We start from the raw sequence: 15118 nt of genomic DNA, 5'->3' as shown, positions 1-15118 counted from the left end.
GGTTTCCATCAGTCTGAATAAAGGGACCAGGTCTGAAGCTTTGTCTGCCCATTCTCCCCATAGATGCTGTCACGACAAAATCCGGAGAATTATTTGCCGAAAACTTGAAAGCTGATAAGGTGCAAATGTGAAGTAAGGGCATGGATTTATGAAAGTGTTATGCTGATGATCATTCAGCATTGAATGCATAATGGGCCCACCCACTTAGGCGATTTTTGGGGCGACCACAGGTGACTGCCACAAATTTTCCAACATGTTGAAAAATTTTCGGCGACAGTGGCGACAATTTTTGCTGTCGTAGGTTGTTGTAGGTTGTCGTAGGTTGTCGCCAGGTGTCGTAGGTGAATTTCATTAAAACTAGTCCCTGCCAGTCGCCTAAAGAGTCGCCTAAGTGGGAGAGGCCCTTTTGGAATTTTTGTGAATAAAGTACATTCTGAAATAATCAAAGCCATTTTATGATGGAATTTCATTGATTGTCTGGCAGAGCCGTCACCAAAACTCCAGTTGCAAATGGACGCTAATCATGGAAATGAGATAAGTATGGACTATAGCTCCAAACCTGTGGTCGTAGATGGAGAACATGACAGAGACACAAAAACTACAAAATCCGGAATCTCGAGCAACATACAAGGTGTTAGAGACACTTGGCAGGTCAGGCAGCATCTGTGAAGTTATTTATTTTATGAAATTATTTATTTTATACAACAGCCCCATACCTTTGTGACCAACATAGCCACCAGGCAAGTTTTGCTTTGAGTTCTGAGTTATTAGCTACAAGTAAGTTTCCTGTCCGTCACGGTGGGTCTTGAACTCGTGTCAGGTCACAGTTCTGACGAAGGGCCATTGACAAAAATTAAGAGTTGAAAATTAAGACCTGCTGAGTGTTCCTGCTTTTAACCTCTGAACGGCTAGTGTGAAACTGCACTGTGGCACCACTATGCCCCCAGAGGAAGCACTGGGTTCATTCCCCTCTGGCCAACAGCAAACAAGAATTAGGTTGCAAAAGGACACAAATAGCAGGATTAACTCAGCAGGTCAGGCAGCATCTCTGGAGGACACGGATAGGTGATGTTTCAGGTCAATACCCTTCTTCATTCAGAATTATGCGGCATCTACACATTGCCTGCATCTTCTCAGAACCATCTCAAGCCAATTGTTTAGTTTAGATAAAGGTTGAACACAGGCCCTTCAGCCCATCAGGTCCAGGTCAACCATCGGTCATCAGTTCACACTAGTTCTATGTTATCCCACTTTCCCATCCACTCGCTACACACCAGAGTCCATTTACAGAGGTCAATTAACTTATAAACCCGCACGTCCTTGGGATTTGGTAGAAAATCAGAGCACCTGGAGGAAACCCATGCAAACTCCACACGGACAGCACCCGAGATCGGATTTGAACCCAGGTTTCTGGCGCTGTGAGGCAGCTGCTCCCCCTGCTGCGCCACCCAGTGTTGGCAATGAATTTCTCTGAGAAATACAACTGGGTTCACAGGCCAGTGGTGCTGAAACATGTATGCACAGCAGGACCCTACAAAAAAGGCTGAATGGCATGTTGATCCTAGTACTGAGTGAGACAGGAGTCCTGGGATACTCTCCACCCACCTTGCAGGGGGGGGTGGGGGGGGGACTCAGGATTGAATCCCCACACTCCTACCCTCTCACCTACAGGACCACCAGCCATGGCTGGGAGGCCCAAAGAGAGTCAGAGAGTGATACAGCGTGGAAACAGCCCCTTTGGCCCAACTTGCCCACGCCTGCCAACATGTACCAGCTACACAAGTCCCACTTGCGTGGGCCCATTTCCCTCTAAACCTATCCTATCCATGTACCTGTCTAAATGTTTCTAAAACATTGCAATAGTTCCTGCCTCAACTACCTTCCCTGGCAGCTCTTTGCATACACCTACCAACCTTTGTGTGGAAAAAGTTACCCCTCAGATTCCTTTGAAATCTTTACCCCCCCTCACCTTAAACCCATGCCCTCTAGTTCTCAATTCCCTCACTCTGGGCAAGAGACTCGATGCGTTTAAACAATCTATTTCTCTCATGCTTTTATACACCATGTATATTTTTACATTAAAAAGGGCTTCTAAAGATGCCGTTATACAAAGTTTACTATTGCGAGTAGCTCAATTTGGCCCCATTATATCGCGCAGTATTTTTCTCGGCATTTGAGGCACAAATCTACCGCAATGTGAACGTTCTAAACCAGCGCGTTCCACAGGGACCCACTGGAAAGCTGATTTAAATGGGCATTTATTTACAGCAATTAAACACTAAATTCCTTCCATTTGGCCTATAAATTAATGTAAATGAGATTTAAAAATCATGTTTTATTGTGAATTATTTGTGAATATTATTTGGACATTTAGGCTATTTAAAAATGTTAATCATTTATTAAGAAATGGATAGATGTTTAGATCTAGTAATTGAAGTCTGAAATTAGCTACAATTAGGTAACTAACTAATTATATGCTTTAATTTCAGGTCATCCAAGTAAGATTATTTTATATTTGTTTCAGAATGCTTCAATCTATGATAACTGAAAATTTCATTCAGTTCATAGATCACCCCTCATCCTCCTGCGCTCCAAGGAATAGAGTCTTAGCCTATTCGGCCTCTCCCTGTAGCTCAGGCCCTCGAGTCCTGGCAACATCCTCGAAAATCTTCTCTGTGTCTCGACCCCAAACGTCACTCATTCCTTCTCTCCGGAGATGCTGCCTGTCCCGCTGAATTACTCCAGTTTTTTTGTGTCTATTCTCTGTACCCTTCCCAGCTTGCGAGGCCTTCAGGAGAACGTTCCCCGTTAGGTGTTTAAGTTCATAAGCGATAGGAGCAGAATTAGGCCATTCGGCCCATCAAGTCTACTCCACCATTCAATCATGGCCGATCTATCTAACCTCATTCTCCTGCCTTCTCCCCATAACCCCTGACACCCCGTACTAATCAAGAATAAGGACATAAGTAAGTACGTTTATTGGCCAAGTATTCACATACAAGGAATTTGCCTTGGTGCTCCGCCCACAAGTAACAACATGACATGACGACAGATGGCATAATGGGCTAAGTGTTCGGCTGGCAACCGGAAGGTAGCCGGTTCGAATCCCGCTTGGAGTGCATACTGTCGTTGTGTCCTTGGGCAAGACACTTCACCCACCTTTGCCTGTGTGTGAATGTGTGTGAGTGATTGGTGGTGGTCGGAGGGGCCGTAGGCGCAGATTGGCAGCCACGCTTCCGTCAGTCTGCCCCAGGGCAGCTGTGGCTACAGAAGTAGCTTACCACCACCAAGTGTGACTGAGGAGTGAATGAATAATGCGATGTAAAGCGCCTTGAGTATTAGAAAGGCGCTATATAAATCCCATCCATTATTACTCCACCATTCAATCATGGCCGATCTATCTAACCCCATTCACCTGCCTTCTCCCCATAACCCCTGACACCCCGTACTAATCAAGAATAAGGACATAAGTACGTTTATTGGCCAAGTATTCACATACAAGGAATTTGCCTTGGTGCTCCGCGCACAAGTAACAACATGACATACAGTGACAGTTACGAATGACTCAGAAAACACTAAACATTAATAAAAATAAAACATTAATTATATGAGCGTGTGAACCAACAAAATACCAGATCAGATAGAATCTATCTATCTCTGCTTTAATAATATCCTTCATAAAAGAAACACAGTTAAGTGGCAGTTGTGCAAGGGTGGGAGATGGAAGGGGTTAACAGGGTGAGGAGGGGAAATAGAAGTCTGATACTCACAGCTCGCCAGTGGCAAGGACGGGCCCGGAATGTCCGGACCGCTGCCAACAGCACAGGGACCCCACGGCGGCATCACCCATTGCAGCAGCCGCTCAGTCAGCGCTTATGCCTGGAGAAGGGGTGGGGTGGGATGTTCTCTGAGGTGACCCCCACTCGGACCCAAGTCCCTCCGGCAGCCATGGGCAGGTGGGCTGCTGGACTGTAGCCTGGCTCAGCGTCTCCCGCAGTCGGTCTCTCTCTGTCTCTGTCTCTCTGTGTGTGTGTCTCAGCTGCGACTGGATCGCAGCCACAGCAGCCCAGCTGTGCGGAGCGCTAGAGGCATTCTCCGCACACACACTCTCTGTGTCTCATGCCTGCTCAGCACCCTGACCTTGACATCCCCGGCCGGGACCGACACTGCAAACCAGCTCCTCGCTCACACCGTCCCTCGGAGTTTGCAGAGAGGACAGACGCACCGAGACCCCTTCAGCCCCATTCCTCCCTGCACTCGTCTTTGGTCTGGTCTGGTCTCTCTCTCTCTCTCTTCCACTCTCCCTCCTTCCCCCTCTCTCTCACGCCAGCCTCTCTTTCACGCTGTTCCCGTCTCAGCTGCCTCACCCAATCTCTCGTCAGGTTTACTTGCAAACCGTGCAAATCTCTGCACTCGCCCCCACCCACCCACCAACCACCAACCACACCCCCCCTTCACCAGGCCTTCATTCTTCTATTGTCCACCTCACACAACTGTGTGTGTGTGTGTCAGGTCAGGTCAACCCCTCCCTCCAAACTTTCCTCGGAGGTGGAGTTAGGAAAGGAGGTGGGTGCAAGTGAGAGACTGGTCTCCATATCTGTCCACTTGTAAACTGATCACCACAAGCCTCATTCCTGTCAATGATTTCGTTTTAGTTGCTGGTTCTCTGTCCTGTGACTCTCACATGCAGATCCTCTCTCTCCATTTCCATCTCCATTTCTCTCTCCCCTTTCCGCACACTCTTTCTACCTCTCTCTTCACACTCACTTCCTCTCAGGGGCCACAGTTTAAGAATAAGGGGCAAGCCATTTAGAACGGAGACGAGGAAACATTTTTTCTCACAGAGAGTTGTGAGTCTGTGGAATTCTCTCAGGGAGCGGTGGAGGCCGGTTCTCTGGATACTTTCAAGAGAGAGCTAGATAGGGCTCTTAAAGATAGTGGAGTCAGGGGATATGGGGAGAAGGCAAGAACGGGGTACTGATTGGGGATGATCAGCTATGATCACATTGAATGGCTCAAAGGGCCGAATGTCCTACTCCTGCACCTATTGTCTATTCTTCCTCCCTCCATCTTCCATTCCCTCCCTCTGACTCACTTTCCTCTCTTTTTTCTCTTCAATTCTCTCTTCCTCTCATAGAAACATAGAAAATAGGTTCAGGAGTAGGTCATTCTGCCTTTCAAGTCCTTCAATGTGATCATGGCTGATCATCCAAAATCTGTACCCCGTTTCTGCTTTTTCCCCATATCCCTTGATCCCTTTAGCTCAAAGAGCTAAATCTAACTATTGAAGACATCCAGTGAATTGGCCTCCACTGCCTCCTGTGGCAGAGAATTCCACAGATTCACAACTCACTGGGTGAAAAAGTTTTTCCTCATCTCAATCCTAAATGGCCTACCCCTTATTCTTAAACAGTGAGCCCTGGTTCTGGACTACCCCCCCCCCCCCCCCCCAATATCGGGAATCTTTTTCCTGCATCTAGCTTGTCCAATCCCTTAAGATTTTAATCTATTTCTCTACGATCTCCTCTCATCCTTCTAAACTCCAAAATACAAGCCTAGTCGACCCATTCTTTCATCATTTGTCTAGTTTTTCCCTCTTTCCCTTTTGTTCACTCTTGCTCTTTCCCTTTTTCTTGTGTATATTTCTTCACTCTCCCTCTTTCCTCTCTCTTCCATCCCTTCTTTCTCCTCTCCTTCCCCTCTCCCTCTCTAAATGGTCTTCTCCCAACAAGAATCCCCCCCATGCAACCCCTTGGTAGGAATGCACAGATTGCCCACAGTGTTAGAGTCACTCAGAGGGATTTGGAATCCATGATGTGGTCTGCACATGTCAAAGACATTCTGGAGGAAAGATAGTGCACTCTTCAAGTTATGAGACTAACAGCAAGACCCTGAATCATTGATCCATTACCACAAACATTAGATAGACTACTCTGAGTTATGTCACAAGAAAAGGTTATTAGGCAATAGGTGCAGGAGTAGGCCATTCGGCCCTTTGAGCCAGCACCGCCATTCACTGCGATCAAGGCTGATCATCCACAGGGTGATCACTAGGAGGTCAGGGAAGATTCGAGGCTGGTCCTCAAAGCGTCCTTGAAGAAATGCAACATCTCTGACTCATGACTGGTCAAAATGGAGAAAGAACATTTGGGATGTTATTGCGAACCTGGAGTCCATACACAGGCCGTGCATAAATGTCAGAAATAGTGCACCACCTCAGAAATTACTAGCCCTTCTGCTGAAAGTCTATAGCCCTATCTTTCACCTCAGAACCAGAGTGGAAGCAAGTCAACCTCGATGCGGGTGGGCTGACCAAAAATAAGAATGGGGCTAGTACAAGAGTAGGCCATTAACACCAAAGGAAATGCAGAAGTAGACCATTCAGCCCCTTAAGCCCATTCTGACATCAACTAGATCAACTTCACACCATTTCCCTGCTCTATCCATATTTCCCTTGGTTCCGCGAATATCCAGAAATCTGTTCTAAAATCAGTCAGCGACACAGATCTCCAGGGTAGGAAATTCCACAGACTCACTGCCCATTCAGTGAAGACATTTCTCCACTCCATCTGAGTCCTCAATAGCCTACCCCTTATTTTGAGCCTGACTCTCAACCAGAGAAAACATTCTCCCTGCATCAACAGTGCCAAACCATCTGAGAACTTTGAACGTTTCACGCCTCATTCTTTCCAACTCCAGAGGACTAGCCGATACATTTTCTCCCCACGAGATAGACCTGCCATCCCAAGAACCAGTCTGGTAAAGGGCCTGTCCCACTTTCACAATTGTACAATTTATTTATTGTCATTTGAACCTCAAGTATGAAGTTCAAACGAAATTTGGTTTCTGCAGTCATACAGCAAGAAAAGAACCAAGACACACAACCAACACAATTTACACAAACATCCATCACAGTGAATCTCCTCCTCAATGTGATGGAAGGCAAAGTCTTGTCTCTCCCCAGTGTTCCATTCTTCTCCCGATGTTAAAGCCCCCGGCGGGCGATGGCAAGTCCTAATTCACTACCTCTGCCAAGTTTGCCCTTGACTCATACTCGCAGCATGGTCATCACAAGGTTGTAGGTAGGTCGTGATGCTAGTCGTAGGTACTCGTGGCATCAAGTAGGTTGTGGCGTTTTTTCAACATGATGAAAAATGTCCACGAGGAAAAAAGGTCATGAATTAGGTCGTGAAAATGGGACAGGTCCTTAAATCTTTGCTGCACTCCCTTTCTCACAAGTGTATCCATATTTAGGCAAGGAAACACAATCTACATTCAATGTACTGGATGTGGGCAGACCAAGTATTCTTCCCTCTGTGCCCATATAGGGTTTTTGAAAGGTCATTCAAGAAGGCATCCTTCCCTGATACCTCTTTAAGCATTTATTCCAAATTCCTTTTAACATTTACTATTGCATATATTTCCTCTGTTCCTCACGAGTTTGAGATCACAACATCTCACGTGGTTTTTGGTACAACACTTGCACTTGGAAAATAACCAGTTTATTTCAGTGCCGAGAATTATAAATGACCTTTTCTAAATGTCCAGAAATTCACTAAAGTTTGTTGTGCCCAGTGTTACTTAATTTACCAGTACTTCATTTATGTGCTTTCTTACAAGAGATAAAATTAGAGTTTTTGAAAGAGCAGTAATATCTAATTGAGTATCTGGTACTTTGATGGGCGGGCGTGAAAAGCGGTAATGCTCAGTGTGATTCAGCTTCTCTCTGCAGAGTTGACATCAGCCGTTTCATCTTCAGTCCCTTTGCTGTTCATCCTATGATTGTACAATCTAGTTACTACCCCCCCACCCTCCCCCCTCCCCCCCTCCCCCCTCTCTCATTTATCATTCATAATAGGCTGCAAGACTGCTGACTCATAGGATCTCAGACAAATGACAGCATTGAAGGAAGTAATTTGCACATCATGGCCATGATGGTTGAAAGTTGCCCACCTATTGCACCTTTCAGACCTGGTTCCAGAGCCTGGCTGGTCACTGCTCTTCAAGTGCTCATCCAAGGACCATTTAGACGGGATGATGTTTACTGCTCCGACCTCACATTCAGGCAGTGAATTCCAGCTAACTACCCCGCCTGGGTGAAAAACGTTTTCCTCATCACCCCTCTGATCCTTCTGCCACTTGCATTAAAAGTCACCTCCTGGCATAAGTCTCCTCTCAGTTCCAATGAAACCAACATCAGATCCCGAACTCGGATGCTCTCTGAGTGGAGTTTGCATGTTCTTCCTGTGACTGTGCAGGTTTCCTCCAATATCCCAAAGACGTGCGGGTTTGTACGTTAATTGGTCTCTCATTAAATTTCCCAGAGTGCCCAGGCAATGGATGAGAAAGCGGGCTAACATAGAACTGGTGTGACTGGGATGATCGCTGGCCAGCATGGACGCGATGGGCCAAAGGGTCAGCTTCCATGCTATATATTTCAATCGATAAAAACACCAGCTTATCCAATCTTTCCTTTTGACCTAGGTCTTCCAGTCCTGGCGAATCTCTGAAAACCTTCCAGTGGTGTTTCATGTCTTAATTCTCTCATGTATTGGGTCTTCCTTTCACCTCATCCTAGAGTTTCTCCTTCGCACCCAGTGATGTAGGTACGTGGCCTACCAGCTTTACACTGTACATTCTGAAGTGGTGGATGGCATCATGGAAAGCTATAAGATATAGGACTGAGCTACCAGCACATGACACCTTGGACATCGACACTGAAGAATTTTACAGCACTAGAGACATCACATGGCCTGCTTAACATAATTCTCCACACAGCTGAAGAGTTTCTGTACCATGGTGTGCAGAATGTACTGTAGTACTGTACTTCAAGCTTGACCTAAACTCTGTCCTAATTTTCGTCCCATTTGCTCCAACCAACTTACTGACGACAATCCATTTAAGTCGCACTCCCTTGATACTTGCTTCTGCATTGCAGTTGAAACTTGCAGGAAACTAAGGACAACAACAATCAAACGAGACAATTTTGTGCAGAGTTCAAATGCAAGGACTGAGATGGCTCCAAGCAACGTGTCATCATTAACCACATACCTGCAGAGAGCTGATTTAGCTCTGTGCATCCCACTCGAAGACCAGACAGCAGATCTCCTGTTTCGGGACCACACAACACCTAACCTCATTTTAAATTAGACCACACATTCACTTGTAGATTATTTTTAAAGGACACCACCAGGAAGTGAAGGCAGGCAGCCTGCCCTTCTTTGGCCTTGTGCCAGTGCCATCTCCCCATACACTGGAGACTTTCTTTACTCAGACACAGTACATTCAATAGAGTATTGTCCCTTTCTGTAGGAGTACAGAGTTACAAAACAATTAGTTAACCCTTTGGTGCTGAATTGTACTTGGCTGTTTTCAAAATAATAACACAGTCATAAAGCAAGAAAGACTTGTATTGACACAACAGTCTGTAAAGACTCCCTGAAGCATTCCAAAGTGTTTAACACACAATGACTGTTTTAAGAGGCAAAGTCAGATACTACCTTGCACACAACTCAATCCTACACTGTGTGTTTCTCTACTCCTGCTGGCGAATGTGGAGGGTGGGATGTTTGCCAGGGCATCAGGAGGTTCCCAGTTCTATTTCATGATGGCGGAATTCCCAAGGTTAAATAAGCACCTGAACTAACAGGAGTTTAGAGTGATGCCTCATGTAAAGGCACCAGTGACAAGTCAGCATTCTCTCAGCTCGATACCTGCTGTAGGGTTTGAATGTACCACCGTACCACTGCAGTCTGCGCAATACACCCTCACAGCTCATGCTTTGCTATTCTGGTAAACCTCTGCCGACCTACTAGGGTTGTTAGAGGACACATTTTTGTTTCATCGAGCAAGTTGTTCTGCACTCAAACACGCTATGTGAAAGGGCAGCAGAAGCAGACTCAACAGGAATTTCCAAAAGGGAACTGGATCTGTACTTCGGGAAAGTGGTCAGATACAACATGGGAGAGGGTCAGAATTCTCCCTGTCATTTAAGAGAATATGTGACCTATATTTTCACATAGAACAGTACAGCACCAGAACCAGCCCGGCCTGCAATGTCCACATTCAACAGGATTGCAGGTTAAACCTATCTCCTTTGGTCCGCATGTGATCTTCATCCCCCGCATATCCACATGCCCATCCAAAAATCTCTTAGATGCCACTATTGTATCTGAACATTCCTGTGCTTCAGGAGGAACATTTGTGTGTGCGCAAAGAAAGTATCTTCTCAAAGTCACCATCACCGCAGTGTGATATGAAAGAATCAAGAACACTTCACCAAGATTTGATGCATTGGTTAAGGGCCTGTCCCACTATACGAGTTTACCCAAGAGCTCTCCCGAGTTTAAAAAAAAATCAAACTCGTGGTAAGTACGTAGAATGTACGTAGCGAGTACGTCGGAGCTCGGGACGTCTCTTAGCGGCTCGTAACGCTAACGGCAGGTACTCGGGAAACGCGGTAAGCTCCTGAAGTTTTTTCAACATGTTGAAAAATGTCCACGAGAGCCCCGAGTACCTACGAGCAACCATTACCGTAATTCTTCGAGTTCGAATCAGGGGAAACTCGGGAGAACTCTTGAATTAGTTCGTACTATGGGAGAGGCCCTTAACTCTGCTGAGCTGGATAGATTTGAGACTGCAGATGTTGGAATCTTGAGACATAAGCAAAGTATTGGGGGGGGGATTCCACGATCAGTCAGCACCTGCGGAGGGAAAATGACAGATGCAATTTTGGCTCGCGACCGAGTTTCGACCAGGATGTTTTAACTCTGAAGAAGGGTCTCAGCCCGAAATGTTGTCCTGCTCCTTCCACAGGTGCTGCCTGGCCTGTTGCTCCTAGTTTGTTGTTCCGAGTTTGCTTTAGGTCATCTCTTTGAATCTCTCGGAGGCCATTTGGCCTAACATGTCTATATCCACACCCCGAGTTACTCCCAATCTCACATTACTCAACGTCTCCTGCTCTGTGGATTCTTCGTTCCACGTCACCCCTTCAATGTTTATTTTTTAATTGTTTTAAATGATCTCACACCTTTTGTCTTTTCATCTCTGGCCTCATCCTGTCAAATATCCCCTCACCTGTATCCACCTATCACTTGCCCGGCTATGGCCTGCCCCTCTCTTCGAGTTTTCTTCCCCCACCCGCCCACCCCCCACCATATTCGGAAGATAGGTCCCGACCGGAAACAACACCTATACATGTTCTCCAGAGATGTTGCCTAGCCCGCTAAGTAACTCCAGCACTTTAGGTCCGTCTCTATAATATTTTTCCACATGTAATCTCTTGACATCTTGAGTGGATTCAGAAAAATGGTGCATCGCCTACCAAGGCTGTAAATTAATCTTGCATTGGGCCTGTTCTGTTGTTGTTTTTCACCATGTTATTATTCTGCTTCTACCTTTCAACCACTGGCCCCTACCCCGCCAAACCTACTGCTCCATTATTATCCCTGAAGGTTGGCAGACAAGCTCAATGCCAGGTCAGTGACCCTCCTGGCTCGGGGTCCGCTGCCCTGAAAGGCTGGGATTATGACGTGTGACATTGGTGCATGTTACTGCACTCTGCGCCTCCATGCACTGGTGGAATGCAACCTTCAGCCTGCCAAAGCAAATCATTAACCGAAGGTGACTGTGGAAACATTGTTGTGAAAATGCCAACTCTTGCCAATTTCCATGTGACATGTTTGTTTGATCACTATGAGGGAACCAAACCAGGCCTTCCCACAGCACACCCAATAGAACAGATGGGTGTAGAAGGGTCTCGACGCGAAACGTCACCTATTCCTTCTCTCCAATGATGCTGAGTTACTCCAGCTTTTTGTGTCTATCTTTGGTCTAAAGCAGCATCTGCGGATCCTTTCTCCACCTGTGTCTCAATAGGCAGGCATTATTAAAGACAGGCTCAAGTCAAGAGAGTTTATTGCCATTTGTCCCAGATAGGTCAATGAAATTCGTGTCCGAGCGCTGAAAAATCACCACTAATCCCACCCCGTTAGCAGTGAGCCTTGCCCAACCCTGCTGGATCTTTAATGACAATTTAGAAATTCTCTCCTACAATTGTCTGCTAGACTCCAATTCCTTGGATCTAGATTACTCTCTGCTTGCTAAGATGTCCCTCATAGTTGACAATGACTTATTTTAATCCAGTTCTTTGGGTTCTTAGGTGGCTGATGAGGACGAGGTGGGATTTCATATTCAAAGGGAGAAAGGTACAGAAATAGGCCCTTCAGCCCTCTGAGCCCATACTGACTCTCAACCACCCGTTTACACCAATTCAACATTAATTCACCATCCACCTACACACAAGGGGGAATGTACAGAGGCCAATTAACCACCAATGAGCACATCTTTGGGATTTGGGAGAAAACCGGAGCACAAGGAAGAACTGTGCTCCGGTGAGCACTGCGACAGAAAGAACATGCAAACTCCACACAGACCGCACCTGAGGGCAGGAATGAAAGCAGGTCTCTGGTGCTGTGAGGCAGCAGTTCTACTCGCTGTTCCACTGTGTCCCTCACTGTCTGATCTGTCAGCTCACCCACCTAGGGAGGAGAGGCTTGGTGAGGTTGGGGTGGTGGGGGGGGTGGGGTGGTGTGGGGTGGGAGCAGGGGTTTCCATTTTTAATTTCATTAAAGTTCAGTTTCTCAATTTGCCTTTGGTGGCATTTGAACCCATAATCTCCAGATTGCTAATCCAAGCCTGAAACGGCTCCGTGACTGAATACATAGCAAAGTTAAGTATGAAAAATGTGCATTCGGCAAAACACAAACATCAGCCCAGAAAAGGGAGGCGAGTAAAAGGATGAAGTATTAGCTGAACCAAAGCATAAAGATTGAGAGCAGACAGGGTCACTTAAGCTATTGTTACACTGAACACACGCACATATCTTACACTCTGAAATCAATTCTAGTTTATCTCACAACCACAAATAAACATTGTTGGCACCAAGATGTTAGACCATGTTTCATTAACATCATCCAACAGTCAGTTATTAATTGATTTGACCTCAGAAAATCGAAGAGTAAAGAGGTAACCCACACAAGCAACATAGCGATACATTCATTATGTAATGTAAATGGAATCCAACATTTTAATAAATATCATAACAATCCTTCGATGGTTATGCTACTCATCAAAAAGGAAAGGTTTTTCTTCATTAATGTAATTGCCAGTTACAACAGTTTTACTTTACATCATTCTTGGGGTACCTCAAGGTGTGATGGTATTGTCAGAGGATCTGAACAGGTTAAGCCTCTGTGCTAGATGCAGCATTCAGGGCAAGGTGCTCTGGACCAACAGCCCAAAATGCTTCACATGAGTTTTGAAAAAAATGCAGCATGATCACACATTGGGAGAAATGACCAACCCTTGATTCAAGAGATAGGTTTTTCTACATTGGGGTTGAGGGAGGGAATTCCAGAAGTTTGGGCCCAAGCAGCTGAAGGTCTAGTCATCGATGGAATATTTAAAATTATGGATCCACAACAGTCCAGGAATGAGCATCACAAAGTTACTGGGGTAGCAAGTGGGCAAAGTCTTGAGATCACCAGGGAAACAGGCCCTTTGGCCCATTGAGTTCAAGCCAGCATCAAGCAGTCATTACACTAATCCTATATTTATATTCACCCTACATATCCAGTATTTCCCTTCACATTCCACCACTCACCTATACACTTGGGGACAATTAACTTCCATTCACCATGACTTTGTGGTATGGGAGGAAACAGGAGCACCCAACACAGGGAGAATGTGCAAACTCCACATAGACAGCACCAGAGGTCAGGATTGAACCTAGATCACTGGAACGGAGAGGCAACATTTCCACCAGCCACTCTTGCAATGTCACAAATAAGGATTGGACTATGTTGTTGCTTTGCCAGTAGTACAGTTCAAACTCAGAAACCATCACGGGGCCAAGTTCAGAACAGTTTGCAACTTACCTAGATGAATAATCTGACTGTGGGTCATCAGTGTCCATTTCACGGACCCCCTTGAGTAAGCTGTTGCTTGTGTAGAGTTGGCACTTGGTGAGAAGGTTCTCCGACTTGCTGTAGCCCACCATTGGGTTGGCATTTGGCTTCCTCTCCACTCTTGACACCTGGGACCTGGGGCTTCCTGACCAGCTCGAGTCCACTCTGGAGTCCGTGGACGAATTAGCACTGGGCCAGGGTAAAAACTTCTCTTCGATCAGACGGGCATTCTCCTTGATCTGCTCCTGGATTTCCGAGGTCAGCGCTGGAAAGTCAAAGGTGAAGTAATTCCCCTGGCTCCTTTTTGGAGAGGCCAGAATTTCCACTGAGTCTAGGCTGGTGTAGGAGGTGCCTTTGGCACATTGAGACTCCAGGATGCACTCAAACTGTTTGCTGAAGGTGTCAGTGCCTTCTTCAGACAGGCTCCGGGAAATGCAGATCAAGGCCATAGATGGAAGCAGATTTTTGACCTCTGTGTCTGGTGACCTGAAGAAGGCAAAGACATTGAAACATGCTGCACAGAACGAGGCCAATCAGCCCACCTAAGTTGGGCTGTTTTATGATAGAGCAATCCAATTAGTCTCACTCCTCATCTCTTTCCCCATTGCTGTGGATATATTTTTTCCTTTTGTATTTAGCCAAAGTCGCTGTATACCCAAGCCAACCCCAATGGGACTCAACTAATGTAACAAAAAAAGCACAGAGTATTGGAAATGATCAGCAGGTCAGATGGTATTTGTCAGAGTTCAATGTTTTAGATTGTTGGCCTTTGAATTGAACTGAGGAAATTTAAGAATGGAACAAGTTTTACATTGCAGAGAAAGTTGGAGGGGTGAAGACCAAGGTGAAGGTAAGGTCAGTATTTAAACCAGCATCTGCTGTTCTTTTCCTACACAAGTTAAAGTCAGTGGTTGGCCAGACACTTGGAAAGGCTGAATAACTCAAGTGGTGACAGAAAAAAATAAAACAGAACCACAAATGACAAAAACCTGAAATAAAACCAGAAAATACTGGAAACACTCAGCCAGTCAGGCAGCATCTGTGGAAAGAGAAACAGAATTAATGTTTCACGTTAGAGACCCATAATCAGAGCTGGCTGGCACAGTGGCACAGCTGGTAGAGCCACTCTCACAGCGTCAGTGATCCAGGTT

The 15118-nt window shown here is 45.9% G+C and overlaps 1 protein-coding gene across 4 annotated transcripts in view; it reads right to left on the bottom strand.

Annotated features, from left to right (window-relative positions):
• The window catches only part of LOC116966538 (PH and SEC7 domain-containing protein 1-like), a 134833-nt gene that overhangs the window by 58302 nt on the left and 61413 nt on the right, over positions 1–15118 (bottom strand). For 2 of the 4 annotated variants that reach the window (XM_033012876.1, XM_033012877.1), the window contains one exon: positions 13938–14453. In XM_033012876.1, the coding sequence (XP_032868767.1) occupies positions 13938–14453 (516 nt within the window). Of the gene's footprint in view, positions 1–3770; positions 4457–13937; positions 14454–15118 lie in introns of those variants that run through there. The other 2 variants (XM_033012878.1, XM_033012879.1) reach the window with 2 other exon arrangements.

Source organism: Amblyraja radiata, chromosome 37 (genome assembly GCF_010909765.2).
Source record: "Amblyraja radiata isolate CabotCenter1 chromosome 37, sAmbRad1.1.pri, whole genome shotgun sequence".
NCBI classification, from domain to species: domain Eukaryota; kingdom Metazoa; phylum Chordata; class Chondrichthyes; order Rajiformes; family Rajidae; genus Amblyraja; species Amblyraja radiata.
This window is presented reverse-complemented; position numbering and strand designations above follow the sequence as displayed.